General features: G+C 44.7%; 1 protein-coding gene across 1 annotated transcript in view; it reads right to left on the bottom strand.

The window, feature by feature from the left end:
• Positions 1 to 2,994: 2,994 nt before the first annotated feature.
• Positions 2,995 to 22,256, bottom strand: part of LOC133115261 (voltage-dependent T-type calcium channel subunit alpha-1H-like) — a 62,423-nt gene continuing 43,161 nt past the window's right edge. Inside the window, 10 exon segments of the mRNA XM_061225072.1 lie at positions 2,995 to 4,138; positions 8,931 to 9,055; positions 11,255 to 11,333; positions 11,593 to 11,663; positions 12,395 to 12,528; positions 14,822 to 14,931; positions 15,739 to 15,890; positions 18,514 to 18,727; positions 19,073 to 19,162; positions 20,878 to 21,006. Coding sequence (XP_061081056.1) covers positions 3,917 to 4,138; positions 8,931 to 9,055; positions 11,255 to 11,333; positions 11,593 to 11,663; positions 12,395 to 12,528; positions 14,822 to 14,931; positions 15,739 to 15,890; positions 18,514 to 18,727; positions 19,073 to 19,162; positions 20,878 to 21,006 — 1,326 coding nt within the window. The 3' untranslated portion in view covers positions 2,995 to 3,916.

The raw sequence follows: 22,256 nt of genomic DNA, 5'->3' as shown, positions 1-22,256 counted from the left end.
CACTAAAATCATGGTATGGGGATGTTTTTCATACTACAGTGTTGGGTTCATATACCAGGGATTATGGTCAGTTTGAACACATCAAAAATGTTTCAACAAGACAAGGACACCAAACACACGAGTAAGCGAGCAACTTCTTGGTTCCAGACAAAAAGGATTGAGGTAATGGAGTGGCCAGCTCAACCCCTCGACCTCAACCCCATTGAAAACTTGTGGGGTGACATTAAAAATTCAGTTTCTGAAGCAAAACCCAAAAATGCACAGGAGCTTTGGAATGTAGTTTGTTCATCCTGGGCTGAAATACCTGTTTTTAGGTGCCAGAAGTTGGTTGACTCAATGCAACGCAGATGCACAGCAGTTATGGTTATGCAACTAAATATTAATTCAGTAATTTAAAGTTAAATCTTGAAAAATTCAGTTCATACAGTTTGAAGAGAGTTTGAAGAGAAATTTCAACACTGCCATTTTTTTCAACAGACTAATATTCCTTTGCTTCCTATAAAAGAATAACGCAGATTTGTTCAAATTTGCTAATGTTTTGATTTTGATTGAATATGTAATGTTTCCACTACATTTGAAATATGGAACTAAAAGCGATTAAAAATGAGCAATTTATTCTCTTTTTAATGCACTGCTATTTATTTGAACAACTATATATGTGAAATTAACCCACAAGTGATGGCATCCCTTATAAATACAAACAAACATCCAAACAATCTTAAGTGTTTCTTACACTGATATCCATTAATTTCAGCTCTCTCTGTGTTTCTACCAGGCAAAAAAATTATGGCTGTGTGAGAGGTCGATTCCTCAGGAAAAGAGTCAAAGTTCAGGGCTGGTGGATAAAAAGTTTTTTTTATTGCAATAATATTCTGGTCCAGAAGAGTAATACACAAGTAAAAAGCCAAAAGCTAGAGCACTAAACATCTCTTGGTCATTCCAGTCTTTATACCTTTTTTCAAAACTTGTCATCAGTCACAAGATGCTGGCTCAATGCCAGCAGACCCCCGCCCCCACCCCCAACTCCCACCTGAGTTTTACTGATAACTTGCTAAGTATCTTGCATGGTGTATTTATTCTCAATAAGCATTTAACTCTCATTAATGTTTGCTGATACATATCATAATTCATGAGTACAATAAACCATAATATAACATAAATTTAGTAGTAGGACAATATTGTTCTTTGATATACATATGTTTCACATGTGACATAGGTTCCAGTACACATGGTTCTCTTCCAAGAACAACCTTATAAACTTGGGCTTATCAAGGCACGAAGGTAGATAGGTCACATGCAAACTGGATAAGTTACATTACATTAATAGCATTTGGCAGACGCTCTTATCCAGAGTGACATACAGTTGATTAGACTAAGCAGGAGACAATCCTCCCCTGGAGCAATGGAGAGTTCAGGGACTTGCATAATGAAATGTCTTAAAACAAATAATTTCTCCAGGCAAAGGTGTTGGAGGAACACCTCCTGGTTTAGAAAATTGCAACATGACATTTCATTTTTGGCATTTAGCTGACGCTGTTATCCGGACGCTCTTGCCCAACGGGCAGTAGGCAAAGGCGGGGATCCGGGCGTGCTGATCCTCGGCGTCGCAGACTGGTTCTGGGGACGTGGAACGTCACCTCTCTGGTGGGGAAGGAACCGGAGCTAGTGCGGGAGGCGGAGCGGTACCAACTAGATATAGTTGGGCTCACCTCCAGGCACAGCACTGGTTCTGGAACCAAACTCCTGGAGAGGGGCTGGACTCTGTTCTTTTCTGGAGTTGCTCAGGGTGAGAGGCGCCGGGCGGGTGTGGGGATACTCACAAGCCACCGGCTGAGTGCCACTGTGTTGGAGTTCCACCCGGGGAACGAGAGGGTCGCCTCTCTGCGACTACGTGTCACTGGGGGGAAAGCTCTGACTGACGTTTGTGCTTATGCACCAAACGGCAGTTCAGAGTATCCGGCCTCCTTGGAGTCACTGGGCGGCATCCTGGAAAGGGTGCCACCCGGAGACTCCATAGTTCTGCTGGGCGACTTCAATGCTCACGTCGCCAATGACGGAGAAACCTGGAAGGGGGTGATTGGGAGGAATGGCCTGCCTGATCTTAACCCAAGCGGTTTTTTGTTATTGGACTTCTGTGCTGGTCATGGATTGTAGATAAACACCATGTTCGAGCATAGGGTAGCTCATAAGTGTACTTGGTACCAGAGCACCTTAGGCACCTTAGGCACCTCTGGTCGTATCATCAGACCTGCAGCCGTATGTCTTGGACACTCGGGTGAAGAGAGGAGCAGAGCTGTCAACTGATCACCACCTGGTGGTGAGTTGGATAAAGTGGCTGGGGAGGCTGCCGGACAGACCCGGTAAACCCAAACGTGTAGTGAGGATGAACTGGGAACGTCTGGCGGAGGCCCCTGTCTGCGAGGTCTTCAACTCCCACCTCCGGAGGAACTTCTCACGCATCCCGGGGGAGGCTGGGGACATGGAGTCCGAGTGGGCCATGTTCAAAGCCTCCATTGCAGAGGGGGCAAGCAGGAGCTGTGGCCAGAAGGTCATCGGTGCCTGTCGGGGCACCAACCCAAGAGGGAGGGAGGCCGTCAAACTGAAGGAGGAGGCCTTTCTGGGATGGCTGGCCCAGGGGTCCCCTGAATCAGCAGACAGGTACCGGGTGGCCAGAAGGGCTGCGGCAGTCGCTGAAGCAAAAACCTGGGTATGGGAGGAGTTCGGGGAGGCTATGGAGAAAGACTTTCGGTTGGCCTCAAGGAAGTTCTGGCAAACCATCCGACGACTCAGGGCTTGTCTCAGGGCTTGTCTCAGGCTGTTTTCAGCAGCGGAGGAAACTGCAGACCCGGACTGGGGATCTTGTTGGGCGGAGGGTGTGCTCCAATTATCGGGGTATCACACTCCTCAGCCTCCCCGGGAAAGCTTACTCTAGGGTACTGGAAAGGAGGCTCCGACCGACGGTCGAACCTCGGATTCAGGAGGAGCAATGTGGCTTCCGTCCTGGTCGTGGAACAGTGGACCAGCTCTTTACCTTGGCGGGGCTGCTGGCGGGGTCATGGGAGTTTGCCCATCCAGTCCACCTGTGCTTTGTGGACGTGGAGAAGGCTTTCAACCGTGTCCCCCGGGGAACCCTGTGGGGGGTACTGCGGGAGTATGGGGTACCGGGGCCGTTGTTACGAGCCATCCGGTCCCTGTATGACCAAAGTGAGAGCTGTGTCCGCATCCTCGGCACAAAGTCAAGCAGGTTTCCAGTAGGGGTTGGACTTGGTCAAGGTTGCCCCTTGTCACCGGTCCTGTTTGTGATATTCATGCACAGGATCTCAAGGCGCAGTCGAGGCGAGGAGAGTGTCCGGTTTGGTGACCTCAGAATTGCGTCTCTGCTTTTTGCGGATGACGTGGTTCTGCTGGATCATCGGACCGTGACCTTCACCTGTGCTGTCCTCAGGCGCCTGTGCTGACCAGTCACGGAAGCTGCAATAGGGGCGGAGTAAAACCACACCGTTCCAGTTTTTCCATCCGCTTGCTTCGGCCCCAAGGCACAGCTGCAAGTGTGTTCTCCCGCCCAGAACCACAAGTGGAAGGGCTTTCTCGCATCTGGAAGGCGAAGGGCTAGTGCTTGTGACAGTTCCTCTTTTAATCCGATTGAACCTTCCATTTCCGGTCCAGAAATGTCTGGCTTTAGAAATCCTGCCAGTGCTTGATGAAACAATTTTGGGCTATTGTTAAACCCTTGTGGGAGGCGTGTCCATGTCCATTGACACCCCCTGCACTAAAAGCACATTTATCCTGTGATGTGGGGGGAGGCCATAAATAAAAATATGTATGGCCTCCCCCCCTTCATTCAAAATAGTAGCAGGATTAGCCAGTAGAGGGTGCAGTTTCTCTGTGACAGCACTTAGTCCTGTATAATCAATCGTCAACCCACAACTCCCGTCAGGTTTTCTGACAGGCCAGACTGGTGAGTTTCTTGGGGATTGGGCTGGTCTCCTTTGTAATAGGATATAGTCTTCTTGTAATTCTCCTCCACCATGGCCACCACCATGTTGAACAGCAGGAACTGGGCGATCAGCACGAAGGTGATGAAGTAGACCGGGGAGATGAAGCGTAGGTAGGGCAGGCCGCAGTCCCCCAGCATGTCCTGTGTCACAACACAGCACTTGTGACTAAAACAATGCATGTCACAAAACAGCGTATGTTTAACCTGGAGAATATGACTAAAACAACGCTGTCACAACATAGCGCATGTCTAACCTGCAGAATATGACTAAAACAATGCATGTCAGAATATAAAGACAATTAACCTTTTATTCACTTATATGAGTGTTTTTATAAATCTCTCCAAAGTGTTCAAAAAGGAATTACTCAACCTAATGTTTTCTAACAAACCTGCATCACATTTGAAATTGACCTTTATTTCAAAATTATGTTAAACAGCCCCGTTAGCCTGAACAAATACAGGTTTATCGACATATTTATGTCCAAATCCTGTAATTACGTCTGTATATTAATCCTGCTGTGTGAACGCAGTGATATTCCTAAACTGTCCGGCCCCAGACTATGGCACATTATACCTTGTTAGAAAGGGTAGGAAACCCTACACAAGAAGTGAGGCATGTTTTACATTAGTCCACTACTGAAATAGCCTAGCAATGCATTTAAGCAACAATAACAAGTACAGTTGGTATAGTCCCAGCAAAAACATAGTTTTCTTGAAAATGGCTGAATGGATTACGAAATTTACTTTTCTGACTGTTAGTCAGAAAACAGTCGTAGCTTCATTACCAGGTCATTTGGTTCTATAAATATGTCTGTATCGAATAATTTACAAAACATGTTCGAAGAAACAAATTTGTATTTCTACCAAACTGGAAATATGTTGGCTGGACGTGGAATAAGAGTGAACTAAAAAAAAGCCAATGTCTTTTTTCATGCTTTTTTAAATTTATTTTTTATTCATGTTTATTCTGAATTGTATATTTTTGTTTTTATAGTGGAACATGATTTTTTGACATCGAGAAATAATATCAAGGATTGTTAGAATATGCCTTTTATTGTCTGAGTCTGTGACCAGGTGTAAACTGTTAGTGTGGCATGGGGTAGACTGCTGTTTTATTGGCCTGCATTGCAAATATGAGACTGCTGTTCTCACTAACGGAGTCTTTTGGGAGATCTGGCATCGCCATTTCACGGTTTTATTACGTCACCTGAACTCACTTTAGTGTGCATTATTGTTCTGCAGTGGGTTGGTTGCATTTTCTGTATTCAGTGTCTGTGTTATTTAAGCAGTTGTGTAGCGCACCAGTGGCAGCTGTGTGCGGCAGCCTCGGCTACTTGCCTCGGCGTACGAAGTCGCAGGTGTACAAAGTCGAGGGTGTCTATCTACGGGTGTCCATCGAGGCTGTCCGAGAGCCTGATGTTTGATTTTGTTTTTGCTGCCTGCCCTCATTCCACTGTGTAGTATTCCCCTTGTCCTCCCTAGTTCCCTCCATGTGTTTCCTTCCCATCCCTGTCCTCTCTCCTCTCCCCAGGTCCCAGTCAGGAAGGAGGTTCGCCTCCTGCCAACATGGGCAGAATATCTCTAACCTCATCTTTCCTCCCAGATCCCCTGGTATTGATCTCTGTGTGGCTGGTGGCCTCTGGAACGGCCAGTCCGCCGTCCAGAAAGCGGACTTCATATCTGCCTATGCCTCCCACCTCAATCTTGACTTTCTTGCTTTAACTGAAACGTGGCTCTCACCAGAGAACACGGCCACCCCGGCTGCCCTTTCCTCTGCCTTCTCTTTTTCCCACACACCCAGATCCTCTGGCAGAGGAGGTGCCACAGGTCTCCTAATCTCATCCTCATGGAGATCTAGTGTCTTCTCCTCATCCCTCTCCTTCTCCTCTTTTGAATTTCATGCGGTTTCTGTTACTCTGCCGTGCAAACTGTTTATTATTGTTGTTTATCGCCCCCCGGGTCCTCTGGGGAACTTTTTGGATGAGATGGACATCCTCCTCAGCTCCTCACCTGTCAATGACACCCCCCTGATCCTCCTGGGTGACTTCAACCTCAACTCAGAGTCCACCCAGTCTACCTTTCTCTCCCTCCTCTCTTCTTTTGACCTTACCCTCACTCTTTCCCCTCCCACCCACAAAGCAGGCAACCTTCTTGACCTCATCTTCACAAGGAACTGCACAACAACCAACCTCTCTGTAACACCACTCCATATATCTGACCACTCCATCTCTTTCTCTCGTCCACTCTCCTCTAACACCCATCCATCTCTCCCACCATCCACTGTCACCTGTCGACGGAACCTACGCCACCTGTCTTCCTCCACCCTCTCATCTACAATCCTCTCCTCCCTACCATCTGCGGAGTCTTTCTCTCGACTGTCTCCCGATGATGCGGCTACAACTCTCATGTCCTCCCTCTCATCTTCCTTTGATTCTCTGTGTCCCCTCACCACCAAACTAGCTCGGGCCTCCCCCCCCAGTCCTTGGCTTTCTGATGCTCTACGAGCTGTCCGAACCAAACTGCGGGCGGCGGAGAGAAAATGGAAAAGGTCCTGTCTCCCCAGTGATATGGCTTCCTTCCATGCCCTCTTATCATCTTTCCATTCCTCTGTCTCTCTAGCTAAATCTTCCTTCTTTCACTCGAAAATTAACGCGGCCGCCTCTAATCCCCGCAAACTGTTTTCAACTTTCTCCTCTCTTCTGGCGCCCCCCCCCTCATCACTCACACCTGATGACTTTGTCGCCTTCTTTGAAAAGAAGGTCGATGCTATTCGCAATTCCTTCTCCCAACCCTCCACCCCTGCTGACCCTCCTACCCTCCCCAACTCCCTAACCTCCTTTTCTCCCCTCTCTGACGCCGACACACTGAAACTCCTTACTTCCCACCGCCCAACCACCTGTCCTCTTGACCCCTTCCCCTCTCCCCTCCTACAATCTATATCTGATGACATTCTCCCTTTTCTCTCCTCTCTAATCAACACCTCCCTCTCTTCCGGCACCATGCCCTCTTCCCTGAAGAGGGCCAGAGTCACTCCCCTGCTCAAAAAACCTACTCTTGACCCCTCTGCCCTGAACAACTACCGGCCTGTCTCTCTTCTTCCCTTTCTCGCTAAAACTCTGGAACGGGCGGTCTGCTCCCAACTGTCCACTTATCTTCTCCAGAACAATCTCCATGACCCCAACCAGTCTGGCTTCAAGAGTGGCCACTCCACTGAAACCGCCCTGCTCGCGGTCACTGAGGCACTCCACTCTGCTAAAGCAAAATCCCTCTCCTCTGTCCTCATCTTCCTCGACCTGTCAGCCGCCTTCGATACAGTCAACCATGAGATTCTGCTCTCATCGCTGTCTGGGATGGGTGTCACAGGTTCTGCACTCGCTTGGTTTTCCTCCTACCTCTCTGGTCGCTCCTACCAGGTGACTTGGAGGGGCGCAGTCTCCGACCCTCACCCCCTACGAACTGGAGTCCCACAGGGCTCGGTTCTTGGGCCTCTCCTCTTCTCGCTATACACCATGTCTCTTGGTTCTGTTATCTCTTCCCACGGCTTTTCTTATCATTCCTATGCTGATGACACCTAACTCTTCATTTCCTTCCCCCCCGACACCCAAATCACCACACGGATCTCTGCCTGCTTGGCTGATATCTCTGCGTGGATGACTTCCCATCACCTGAAGCTCAACCTTGCCAAAACTGAGCTTCGCTACATCCCTGCTAAGTCCTCTCCGTCAATCGACCTCTCATTGACTGTTGAGGACTTTGTAGTTTCCTCCTCCTGTACGGCAAAGAATCTTGGGGTGACTCTTGATAACTGCCTCACCCTGGCTCCACAAGTATCCTCCAATGCCAGAACCTGCAGGTTCTTTCTGTATAATATACGCCGTATCCGTCATCTCCTGACTGAGAAAGCCACCCAGCTCCTAGTCCAGGCGCTCGTCATTTCCCGCCTGGATTACTGCAACTCCCTCCTAGCCGGTCTCCCAGCATGTGCCATCAAGCCCCTCCAGCTGGTCCAGAATGCTGCAGCCCGCCTGATCACCAGTCAGCCCAGGTCGGCTCATGTCACTCCGCTTCTCATTGGCCTCCACTGGCTTCCTATTGCCGCACGCATCCGTTTCAAGGCCCTAGTGTTGGCATTTCAGGCTGCTAAGGGGACTGCCCCACCTTACATACAATCCCTGATCACTCCCTACTCCCCAGCTAGACCACTCCGGTCTGCCAGCTCTGGTCGCCTTACGGTTCCCTCTCTACGTGCAGAATCCCTCCCCCTATTTCGACGCAGACTCAAAACCCACCTTTTCAAACTCTACCTTAGTCCTCCCTCCTGATTTCCCCTGCCCCTCCTTTCTGATATCCCTATCCTTGTCTAACCCCCCCCCAAAAAAAAAAAAAAAAAAAAGCACTTCTGATGACAACTATGTTTAGAACAGCATTTCCGGTGTATTTTGCTAGTTTCTGGATGTGATGCTCTGACTTATGGTAGAACCTATGCACTTGTAAGTCGCTTTGGATTAAAAGCGTCTGCCAAATGACTAAAATGTAAATGTAAAATGTCACAGTTTTTTGGATAAAATGGAAATAAACGCAACAATAATTTGAGACATTGATGACTCAACCACAAGGGGGCAGAGTGGATGGGGCTAACCTGGATAACGTAACTAAAGTGTTGCATGTCACAACACATTGCATGTTTAATATGAAGAATATCACTCAGAATGCATTGCATGTTTAACCTGGAGGACATAACTAAAATAGTACATGTGTCAACGCATTGCCTGTTTAACCTGGATAATGTAACGCAAAAACATTAAAAATTAGAGCCAAAGAGGCAAGTTGATTTCTAACATGCTGATGTGATCCGTCGCGATAGTGATTTCTTGTTGACGGTGTGATACACTGTGACAGTCCTGACAGGTTCAGGGTCTGGTGACGCGGGTACCTTCATGATGGCGCTCCAGTTGTCCCCTGTAAATACCCTGAAAAGGGTGAGCAAGGCCATCCCAAAGTTCTCAAATGTGGCGTCACTGCCCAGACTCTCAAATTCTTCATTGCACTTCATTGTAGCTGGAAGCAGAGCAACCAAAAATTACACAGAGGCAGCCTTACTATAGAACAGTGTTTCCCAACTCCAGTCCTCGGGACCCACTTGCCAGAAGGTTTTTGTTGTAACCAGTAGCTCACACACCTGATTTAACTAATCAAGGGCATTTTTGTGGTTTGTTTGGTTCAATCATTAAATCAGGTGTGTGAGTTACTGGTTACAACAAAAACCGTCTGGCATGTGGGTCCCGAGGACTGGAGTTGGGAAACACTGCTATAGAATACATATCTATGTGTGCATACAAACGTGCAGTACCAGTCAAAAGTTTGGACACACCTAGCCCTTTTCTGGCTTTTTTTTATCAATGTTTTATTTCCACTGTTTGTAATTAAACAATTCATATATCGTCAACTTGCAGATTCTCAGCTTGTATTAAAGCACGTTTTTATACAATTTGGTTTCACCATGTCGTAATTACAGCACTTTTTATACGTAGCCCCCCGTCAATGTTTGAGACAAATGAACATACTGTCAAATAAAATAGTCATTTTGTTGCATATCCATTGCATACCATGACTTCATGTTGTCTGTGACCTATCAATATCAACAGAGTCTGGATATATTACTTTCAGGTTGTCCTGCTAGCGATACTATAACTCTTTGTATTTGAATGGATCTCTATGGGAATTGGGGGGTGGGACTAGATTCAGCTGTAAACTATGCTGATACAGTATTGAACACATTTGTTGGCTGAATGGCTTTAAGTCATCAAGGGTCCGAGGTATCAGACCAGCCTCAAACAACCGTGTTGCTACTAGATATGCAGTAGATACTTAAAGGATTGTTTATCCTGAATAATTATTCCATTGAGTTCAATAGGAAAATCTGTCAGGAACAATATCCCTTGTAGTATCTACAGCACATCTGGCAGCAGCACAATGGTTTGAGGCTCATCTGATACCCTTTAGCCAACAAATGTATTGTGTATATACAGTCCTGGCAAAAATTATGCACTGCAATTACAGTATGAACAGATTTTTATGAATGCAATATTTTCCAACCATTCATTTTTATGGGATAATAAATATACACTCAGTAAGCATTTTATTTGGTATTTATTAGATTTTTTTTTTTTAAACTTATTGGTCTTCTGCTGCTGTAGCCTGACCACTTTGACATGTTGTGTGTTCAGAGATGCTCTTCTGCAAACCACTGTTGTAATGTTATTTGCGGTACTATCAACTTCCTGTCAGCTTTGACCAGTCTGGCCCCACTCCTCTGACCTCTCTCATTAACAACACGTTTCTGCCCACAAAACTGCTGCTCCCTGGATGTTTTATGGTTTTTCGCACCATTCTCTGCAAACTCGAGAGACTTTTGTGTGACAATCCCAGTAGATCAGCAGTTAGAGAAATACTGAAACCAGCCTGGCTGGCACCAACAATCATGCCACAGTCATGCCACACGAGATCACATTTTTCCTCCATTGTATATTTATATTTACATGGCATTAATGTCATTGTGTGCTGTATGGCAGCAGTAGTACTCTCTGCTTTCCCCAAGGTGCACAGATTAGCCTTTATTTCCCAGTTACTGTATCTGGCGCTGAGACTGATCTGAACTGCCACTGCCCCCAGGACAGCTTCATCCTGATGTCATCCCTGATAATGGCAGCTCTTCATAGAAAGGTCACAACGGCAGAGAAACGTTTTACTGCAGATGCCTCCGGGAAGCAGGTGCCTTTGCTCTAACTTGTCCTTTTAACCTGGTTCAACAGTCCATGCAGAAGATCCATCAGATTAGAGGAGTCTCAGGTGCGCTTGTGTAGGGAGAACACACTGTAAGGTGTGTACCTGTGACTGCATGGCTATGCACTGCACAGACCAAAAAATAACCAAATCTCATTAAGTATTTTAGTCTCATATTGAGACAACAAATCTTATTTTGGTGACTTTATTGGTAAATAAGAAAAACATACCCAATGAGGTAAGAAAATTTGACTCATTTCATGATTTCCCTATGGGGTATAAAAAATATCCTTGTCAACAGTAACTTAAAACAAGCTAATATTTTCTACTTGAGAGAAAAAAACTAGTCTTATTACAAGACTAAAATGCTTGTGAAGATGGCCATCTTTGCAGTGTTTAATCTTCCCGTTGTGCTCAGTGCACAGAAATGAATACGGTGATGTGAAGTGTGAAAATGCAACTGGCTGCACTGACCCAGTTTCCCAAAGAGCTCCACACCCAGTGCAGCATATAGAGAGAACAGCAACATGAAGAGCAGACCCAAATTCCACATCTGAGAGAGAGAGTGAGGGAGGGAGAGAAAGAGCAAGAGGGCAGGTGGAGAGAGGGGGGAGAGAAGATGGAGAAATGGGGGAGGTAAACATCCTCTGCAAAGTGAAAAATTGCCTGCACGCACACACATACACAAGCATGCACGCACACAGACAAACATGCACACACATGGACACACACACACACACAAACAGACATACACGTACACAGACACACACACAAACACAAACAGACACACGTACACAGACACGGCATGTTACCTGTGGCAAGGCTTGCATCACTGTGTCCAGCAGAGACTGCATCCCTGTAGCTTTTTTCAAAAGCTTCAGCACTAAGGACAAAACAAGGTCAGTGAGCATCCAACGCTAACACTACAACCATACACAATGCTAAACATAGCAGCCATGTGTAATGCTAACACTGCAACCGTACACAATGCTAAACATAGCAGCCATGTGTAATGCCAACGCTGCAACCGTACACAATGCTAAACATAGCAGCCATGTGTAAAGCTAACACTGCAACCGTACACAATGCTAAACATAGCAGCCATGTATAATGCTAAAACTGCAATTGTACACATTGCTAGACACTGCAGCCATGTGTAATGCTAGCACTGTAGACATGTGTAATGCTAACACTGAAGCTGTGTGTAACACTAACACTGAAGCTGTGTATAACTGTAACACTAACACGAACACTGAAGCTGTGTGTAACAGTAACACTGCAACTGTACACATCGCTAGACACTGCAGCCATGTGTAATGCTAACACTGCAACTGTACACAATGCTAAACATAGCAGCCGTGTGTAATGCTAACACTGCAACCGTACACAATGCTAAACATAGCAGCCGTGTGTAATGCTAACACTGAAGCTGTGTGTAACTGTAACAGTAACACTAACACTGAAGTTGTGTGTAACTGTAACACTAACACTGAAGCTGTGTGTAACAGTAACACTAACACTGAAGCTGTGTGTAACAGTAACACTAACACTGAAGCTGTGTGTAACACTAACACTGAAGCTGTGTGGACTGGCAGTAAGGTGATGCCCGTTCACCTCTAGCGATGCGCAGGACCCTCATGATGCGGATGATGGGGGGTTTAATGGGTAAGGCCGCACTGTTTTTGATCTCCTCCAGAGTGATCCCCATGATGGAAAGCCCCACAATGGCCAGATCCAGCTGGTTCCACCTTGGGTGGGGAACAGACATGGCAATCAATCAATGGATATTCCAATAATCCACCATTCCAGACTACTCCTCACTTAGTTTTATATTGAAAATGGATGCATGTCTCTTTGAAATTAGTCAGGAATCTTCTGGAGTTTTTCTACAGAGTAGAATCTCACATTAAATCCAAGATTTCTGTCCAAATCTTCCTTGTATAGGCTGGGCTGTTAAACAACTGATGCTATTTGAGAACAGACTGTAAGATAATGGACTCCGCTGGGATACCGTTACCTGGACCAATCACAGCTCAGGACACTGTACTTCAGCCTCTGGAATGTGGGGAATTTTTTTTATTTAAATCTCTTATTTTGAGATAACACAAGAAGATAGTGGATCCTGATAATTACATATTGGTGACAATTAAGAAACAGTGAATTGACCATTTATCAGAAGGTAAAGGCATGTATGTGTGGGCCAGAGCAGTTAACTATGCATCATATGAACACCAGGCAATGCATACATGAATTTCACAATTTTTTAATAATGTAAACATTTAAAGCTTCAAAATGTCAATATTATTTCAAACATAACTAATATTCACCCAGATGCAGAAAGGGTGTTCATGATGAGGCATTGAATTCATGCATGTATACAGGTACAAGCCTTAATTAACAGCACAAAAATATTTATTTAGGTTTAAATTCATACATTCGATGCTCAATTTGAGTGCCCCAAACAGCAATGAACATATCACATACGGTTAAACTAAAAAGAATATATTATTTATACCAGGGCAAAACAAAACTGTATGTACACAAGGTCATTAGGTTTTGAAAGAAAATCCCATCAGAATTACACGTGGTAAAAATATGCATGGACTCCATCCAAAACCATACAAAAAGCTCCATGTATATATTTTTTTGACTCAATAAAGGGCTTATGAGTCAAAATCAGCAGGTACCATTGGGCACATGCGTTTCTTGTTGTGTCAGTTTGTTGTCCAAGCTTTCTCCTCTTTTTCAATACCAATAGCAAGGATAGGATCAGGTGGTTGACTTAGACTTAGAAAAACACTTTGCCAAAAAAAGAGTGCCATTTAAAAAGCGTTCCTGTTGTTGTTAAATGAGAACCTAAGGAAGTATACTCCAGACCCATTAGATCTAAACTGGAACTGTGATCCGTGGAACAGCAATCACTTCCGCTTCGGGAATAAGCAAATCCTAATGAAGGCCGGTGCTGTGTTACAGTACATAATGATAACAAAGCTTTCACTACAGGGTCATAATAAGGGCAAGGCTAATGTGACCACTGGGGAGCCCTAACAAACTACTGCATATGCCATACAGCCATCTTCAAACTTCCTGTAATGACAGCAGCGCCTCCCTCAGGCCAGGAGAGGAAGTAATGTTTATTTCTGCACATTGAGAGCGACAGGGCCCCATTGGGCTCTGTGGATGTCGGCACATTTCCTTGCGTTTTGTTGACCCTGCACGAGTTGAAAGAAAGAGCAAGTGCAAGCGGGATGGAGAAAGATCAGGTGATCACGAGGGGGCGGGGATGAGAGCGTTTTAGTCGTGGGTAAAACTGCTGCATCCTGAAACGGTGTGATCCAAAATGGTTCAATACTGACCAGGACATATTTCAGTCCTACAAACAATACAGCTGACAAAACCCCCATTGGTTTCAATGACAGGTTTCAGTCATCAACAGAGCAATATCAATTCAATCAATTCATTTCCATGAGGAATGGAATAACATACACTCAGCGAGCACTTCATTAGGAACTGAGACTTGTTTTTTAGACTTCTACTGCTGTAGCCTGTCCACTTAGAGTTATGATGCGTTGTGTGTTCAGAGATACTCTTCTGCATACCACTGCTGTAATTTGTGGTTATTTGCGTTACTGTCAACTTCCTGTCAGCTTTGACCAGTCTGGCCATTCTCCTCTGATGTCTCATTAACAAGGTGTTTCTGTCTGCAGAACTGCTGCTCACAGTTTTTTTTTTTTTTTTTTGCACCATTCTTTGCAAATCCCGGGAGATCAGCAGGTTCTGAGGTACTCAAATCACCCTGTCTGGCACCAACAATCATGCCATGGTTGAAATCACTGAGATCACATTTTTTCCCCATTCTGATGGTTGATGTTTTGAACATTAACTGAAGCACCTGACCCGTATCTACATGATGGTATGCATTGCACTGCTGTTACACAATAGGCTGATGAGTGTATCATAAAGTGCTCAGTGAGTGAACACGCAGCACTACCGAACCACCCTCAGGCACAACTCTCTGCATGTGACTTTAAGTCGACTTACCTGTCTTTCAAGAATCTGGTGAAGCCAAAAGCAACCAGCTTGAGCAGAGCTTCAAGGATGAAGGTGATGGTGAAGCCATAGTTGCAGTATTTCAGAGCCTCTTCAAGGTACTGCAGAGAGAAAAATCAACCATGTGGTCACTTTCCAGCGAGTCCCGATATACACTACTACATGCGCAATATGCCTTATACCGTAGATTGAGTATCAAGATGGTAGTATTCAACTGCTCAAATGTGTGTGTGTTTGTACTGTATGTGAGTTTGTATGTACTGTATGTGTGTGTGTGTGTGTGTGCATGGAGAGCTTGTGTCATCTCTGAAATGCTACTAATTCTAGTTCTGCCGACAAATGACAAGTGTCATTTCATTTCTAGCTGCTGATAGTCCCATTTCACAGAAGATAGAGCAGGAATTAAATGACAGTGCTGTTATGAGACACTTCCTCATGTGGGAATAAACAGAATTTTAAAAAAATTACCTAGACAGATACGATTACAGTCAGCAGGAAAGAGTGACGGGCAAATCAAATAAACCAAGTATAACAACAATTATAAACAGTACAAATCAATTCCACCACACTACAGAAAATACAGATAGAGCTACACAGACTGCATGAGAAACTGTGGACTCTTGGGCAATTGAGTCCAGTCGGAAAAAAAGTTCATTTAACACAGAGCATGTAGTGACCTAGGAATTATAAGGTTCCATCAAATATCAGGGTCCAACGTCATTTTTGTGTGAAATTTCACACATATATTTAGCGCCCAATAAACAACATATTTATGACACCAACGCATTTTCGCCAAAAATGTCAGTTAGAAGCTTATAATTCAAAGGTCTGGATGTTGCTGTGCAGAAAGGCAGAAGCTCCAGATGCCTCAGCAGACACGCGTCGCACGCCCTGTGAGGAGGACTCACCGGGGGCTGGTTGTAGTGCTCCATGGACATGGTGACCACATTGATGGCGATGATGAAGGTGATGAAGAGGTCCAGGTAGTGGTTGGTGCACAGTGTGTGGATATAGAGACGGACGGGGGAGTAGTCGGCATAGTACGGCCGCTGCTGGGCTTCTGCCGGACATAAACGCATCACAAAATGGCGTGAAGAGAGGGAGGGAGGGAGGGGGAGAGATAGAGAAAGAAAGGGGAAGGAGAGAGGGAGAGAGAAATAGGTAGAGCAGAAGAGGAGAGGGAGAGATTTAAAGAGAGAGAGAGAGAGAGAGAGCGAGCCTCCACTATCAATCAGTCCAATGGCAGGCATTAGACCATGTGGCCACCAGAACGTTTGTGAGCACAATGTTTTATCTTGTAAGATTATGATGTAAAATACATTAAGGGAGATAATTACTGTACTGCTATTGAACATTGATTGGCATAACTTTTGAATGCAGCGAGATCAAATGGACATCTGTTCTTTTGAAAGAATGACAAGTTCTTGTTAGCCTATCGCAGTTGGTGTGTGTACAGGTGAATGAGAGTCCATTTACAAATCAGGTCTTCATAGTTACTTTAACATTATGATACATGGACATCTAAGCAAAGCTAGACTATGCATTATTTACTGGAAATGAATTCTGATACATTTCCATAATTTCCATATTTCCTGCTGAGTGACCGTAGGGTGCCTTATTCCAAATTGCAGTGTGAGAACATAAATATTGAATATCCATACTAAGGGTGAGATTAAATTAATCTGGTCAACATAGGAGCACAATTTAAGCACCATGTTAACAACCATCTATCTATATCTGCTGATGAGCATGTGGACCACACTAAAATGAGCAATGGAAAGTTATTATTGGTCGCAAATTCAAATTTCTCTGAACAACTTTTTTCTCAGTTCTCTGAACTGCCAAATTAGTAAGAGACAAGAGACGTATTTAGCTGCTCAAATGTACGGAAGAATCACACTATGGTTAGATTGATCTTGGGACTTAATTTCATGCATGGTTTTCATGCTTGTGATCCGTTAGTACATGCAAACTGAGAATATGAATAACCAGTCATTGCAGAGTAATTGTTGGTACACAGACACAGTAATCTAATGTATTTGCTTGATCACTGAGATAGGAGATACTTCTTAATCATTTTTCCCTGCGCCGAAGCACACTCAACAATGATACTGGTTAATTTCAGTGCAATTACTAGTTTGCCGTTTTTCATTTTGCAATGATCACACACTCAGCTCAGCACAACCTAATAGGTTACCATCTGTGATAGAAAACTTGGTAAAAGGACAATCTATTTATAATGCTACAACATGGACTTAAACACCTATTACATGTATGGGAGCATGGACAATTAACATACTGAATAAGTGGGAGAACAAAGTGGCCAATTATAAGGATAGCACATGCTGTCTATGACACTGATACAAAAAGGGCTAACATTGGTGAATATTACCATATTTAGCCAGAACTAGGAAAATATTTTATCTTTCCACCTTGTCAATTAAGTGTAGACATACCATTAATACATTAAGAGTATCCATTGACTTTCAATGCAGTGATAACAAAGTGCTCGGTGAGTGTATATTTAGCTTTCTCAGATTTCCCACATACACTGAGGTCCGTAAGTACCTCACAACTAGTCCAAAATTCTGCTGCTAGACTTCTGTCTAATTCTAGTCGCAGATGCCACCATATTAGAAGACCAAAAGTAATTGGACAGTTGGCTTCTCGGCTGTTTCTGATTAGACAGGTTTATTCAATCGCTGCCTTAGTGCAGATATAAGAAAGCTTTCAATATTGAATCTTGATTCTAGGATTTTCACTGTTTCATTTCAAATCCAATGTAGAGAGCCAAAAGAACAGAAAATGTACCACTGTCAAAATACTTACAGACCTCACTGTATATCTAAACATGCATTTATTACACTTTGTAAGTAACATTTTCCCATATTTCATTACAGATTCCCCATTCCCCGTTTGTAATTGGTTTCAAAATACAGAATTATTGGGTCAAACAAAGCAAAGGTTGTAGAATTCTACATAGACATGCCTTTTGTTCACAGATTTTCTTCCAATAGAACTATTTGAAATGCAGCTATGCCATATGAATACCGCCGATGGCACCGAATATAGATGACACCAGGATCTGAGAAAATAATTTAGTATATAAAAAATAAAAATAAAAATAAAGTCTAATTTTAATCTCTTCCTGAAATGCCATCCCTCTTTCTAATATAACTGCTGCACTGCAGAAAAAAAGAAACCAAGAGGGACACAAATGTTATCAAGTAACACAATTCCAGGACAATATGGGGAAACGGTCACTTTTGTAATATCACACAGAACACTCAAACTGTGCTACTGATCATCACACCTGACTCCCAGGTAAAGGGAGGACGGCAGAGCAGCAGTTCTCAGCCCTGTGAAGGACCTAGGGTGATACTTTTTCATGTGGGGTTTTTAGGGGATGCATGCGGGACATGCGCTGGAACGCTGGGGGTCCCTGTTCCCTTCACTTTCTCCCTCCCTCTCTCTCTCTCTCTCCCACCCCCTCTATCTTGCTCCTCCTCTCTCACTCCCTCTCTCTGCCTGTCTGTCCCTCTCCCTCCCTCCCTCCCTCCCTCTCCCCCTCCCTCCCTACATCTCACTCACTGGTTCAGGCTGTGGCAGCAGTCTCTCGCTCTCGCTCTCTCTCTCGTTCAGGCTGTGGCAGCAGGCAGGACACAGAAAGACAGACTACCGACCGGGCGCGGGCTCTCCCTTACTCCTGCGCCTTTTCTCCAGCCTTTTCAGCCTCTTCTCCTCCCGCAGCCGCGCCTCCTCCTCCTCCTGGTGCTGCTGGCACTTGTGGAAGTTCTCCACCACCAAGCCCACAAACATGTTGAGCACAAAGAAGCTGACGATGAGCAGGAAGGAGATGAAGTAGAGTAGCATCCAGGGGTTATAGTTCCGCCTTGGCTGGGAGGGGAGAGGGAGGAAGAGATGAGGGGGGGTGGGAGGGAGGGAGAGAGGGAAAGGAAAGAAGAGACAAAATAGAAAAAGGGATGATTAAAGCAGTCAATACAGACACAGCACAGACACAGCACTGAAACAGTACTGAAACAGTACTGAAACAGTACTGATACAGCAGCACAGCCATGTGAGCGTGTCTTCATGAAAGAAGCTTGTATACAGGTGTGACACTGTTAACGCTAGTTAAATCAGTGAAATTTGGCCAACTCAGTTCCTGGATGTTGCGAGCTGTTGATGAAAGCCGGCAGATTCAGTTCCATCGCTCTGCCTGTCACCATGACAACACCACACCTGCTCGTCCACTGCTACAGCGTCCAGCCCGTTGTACATGACGTCCACCCATGCATCCAACGTTGAGAGCACGAACAGTGTCACGAGGGCCTGAGAAAGAGCCACAGAACGAGTGTTAGAACCAAACGCCAAATCCCCCACACACACACAAGCCCCACACACAAACCCCGGGCACACACACACTGCACACAAACACCACACACACAAGCCCCATGAACACAAAAACCACACAGACCTCACATAAACACCACACACCGACTGCACACACAAGCCCCACACACACCTCACACAAACACCACACACACCACGCACATAAACCCTACACAATACTAAAGTTGTAATTTCATATTTAAAGTATCTTTTAGGTAAATATACACTTACCGGGCACTTTATTAAGTGCTCGGTATTATACTATACTATATTGTACTAATACTGGGTAGGTCCTCCCTTTGCTCTCAAAACTCTTGTGGATTCCACAAGATGCTGAAAACATTCCTTTGAGATTCTGTTCAATGTTGACATGATTACATCCCGCAGTTTCTGCAGATTTGTCAGCTGCACATTCATGCTGTGAACTCCCGTTCTACCACATCCCAAAGGTGTTCTACTGGATTCAGATCTGGTGACTGGGAAGGCCACTGAAGAACACTGATGCAATGATTGATTGGTATTAATGGCAGAAAAGTGTGCCAAGAAAACATTCCCTACACCATTGCACTTCATTTTAGACCCTACCGTTCATCAGACCAGGCTACGTCTTCAACAGTCCAGTTTTGGTGAACCTGTGCCCACTGCAGCCTCAGCCTTATGTTCTTGGCTGACAGAAGTGGAACCCGACATGGTGTCCTGCTGTTGTAGCCCATCCGTCTCAAGCTTTGATGCGCTGCGCATTCTAAGATGCTTTTCTGCTCACCACAATTGTACAGAGTGGTCATCTGAGTTACCATAGCCTTTCTGTCAGTACGAACCAGTTCACCGTTGACCTCTCTCATCAAGGAGTTGCCATCCGCTGAACTTCCACTCACTGGATGTTTTTTGTACCAAACTCTAGAGACTGTTGTCCGTGAAAAACCCAGGAGATCAGCAGTTACGGAAATACTCAAACAGCCTGTCTCGCACCAACAATAATGCCATGGTCCAAATCACTGCGATAACATTTTTTCCCCATTCTGATGGTTGACATGAACATTAGCTGAAGCTCCTGACCCGTATCATGATTTTATACTTTGCACTACTGCCACACAATTGGCTGATTAGATAATCACATGATAAAATAGGTGTACCGGTGTTCCTAATAAAGTGCTCAGTCAGTGTATATTCAATACAATTCAATTCAACTAAATGCAATCCTGGGCACATACAGTTTTTGATTTGACATTTCATTTTCAGATTTTTGCCTCCCAGCAAGTTCATTCTCATCACCTACGTCCGTGCATTTCTCTTCGACCTTTTAGGTCAGGTAGTACTTCAGCAACAGTCAATATCATGATTGATAAATCAATAAAATGTTTGGCAGATCTGCTTTATTCAGCAAAATTAATTAATAATGACTTGTTTTTGACACATGAAGCACATATGCTTTCTCCTACTCTCCCGTATTGCCTGATGTGTTTCAGAAGACAACTCGTCTTTAACCGGAATAAAATTATTATTTTTTTATCGATTGTGTCTTTTTTAGAGCAGGTCAGATCATCCCAATGCAGTGTCAATACAGTTCTAAATCAATTTGCGTTTGCCTCAGTCAGACGCATTGTTCACACAGACTGCCACATTATGTGATTATGATAAATAGTAATCCATCTCACCTGTCCAAGGTTGTCAAAGTTGAACTTCCGTCTGATCCAGCGATTGTTAGTTGATAGCTCGCAGTCGGACCTGTTGGTGACGTTCCTCGTGTCTGGTCCCTCACAGTGATAAAACTTCCCCTTGAACAGCTACATTCCACACAACAATTAGGTCTCAAGAGTCAATCTACCAGACGCAATTTAAAAAAACAACAACTTTGCTTATATTCTCAATTATCTTTCATTAAAGACGGGCACAAAATATACCACAGCAGTCAATAACGGTTTTAAAAAGGTGTTCCGACCACAACACTGCTGCAGTATGAATCAACACTGTTCCAGGTTTTAATTCAGTCTCCCATGATTCCTGATGAATCTCTAAGTTTTCCCCTTAGGTAAGTCCACTGAGGGCAGGGCAGCTTCCAGTGCCAAATAATGAGAGCATAATCTCAAATGTGAGCGGAATCGCTAATGTGAGTAGAATCTCTAATGTGAGCGTAATCTCTAATGTGAGCAGAATCTCTCGTGTGAGCAAAATCACAAATGTGAGCAAAATCAGTAATGTGAGCAGAATCTCTAATGTGAGCAGAATCTCTCATGTGAGCAGAATCTCTCGTGTGAGCAAAATCACAAATGTGAGCAAAATCAGTAATGTGAGCAGAATCTCTAATGTGAGCAGAATCTCTAAAGTGAGCAGAATCTCTAATGTGAGCGTAATCTCTAATGCGAGCAGAATCTCTAATGTGAGCAGAATCTCTAATGTGAGCAGAATCTCTAATGTGAGCGTAATCTCTCATGTGAGCAGAATCTCTAATGTGAGCAGAATCTCTAATGTGAGCGTAATCTCTCATGTGAGCAGAATCTGTAATGTGAGCAGAATCTCGAATGTGCGGAGCCCTCATTATGCTCTGTGACCTGATTCTATTCTCTCTGCACTCCTGCTGTAATGATGGATGTGTGGCAGGCGGTTTAAACACGGCCTCCCGCCTCCTGAACCCTGCCTCATCTGAACCCTGAACCCCCGTGAGTCCAGCAGCTGCTAACGAGGCATGTTCACCGCGGGGAATGAGGAGGGAGGGGATCAGGAAGCCTTTTTCCAACAGGGCGGAGTCGGCTATGCCTGTATGATGATTCAGAGCTGTTTGTGCCAAAGGAAGGAACAAATGATGACATTGAGAAGCATCAGACTGTAAGCACAGCTGAATCTTTTTAGGAAAAATAGGGGGAAAGCAAATCCCACTGCTGTGGTGATGCAGCTGACCTATATTACACACAAATGTGTCTAAATTCAGAGGCATTCAGACATGAGATGCCATCATCCCCCCTCTGCTTGCCAATTAATCTAAATCGACAGCACAGTCTGCAGTGCTCCCTGCATGCAGGATCTTTCGGTCTCTGTC

This window comes from Conger conger, chromosome 16 (genome assembly GCF_963514075.1).
Source record: "Conger conger chromosome 16, fConCon1.1, whole genome shotgun sequence".
NCBI lineage: Eukaryota > Metazoa > Chordata > Actinopteri > Anguilliformes > Congridae > Conger > Conger conger.
The sequence above is the reverse complement of the archived record's forward strand: the minus strand, read 5'-3'. Positions and strand labels throughout refer to the sequence as shown.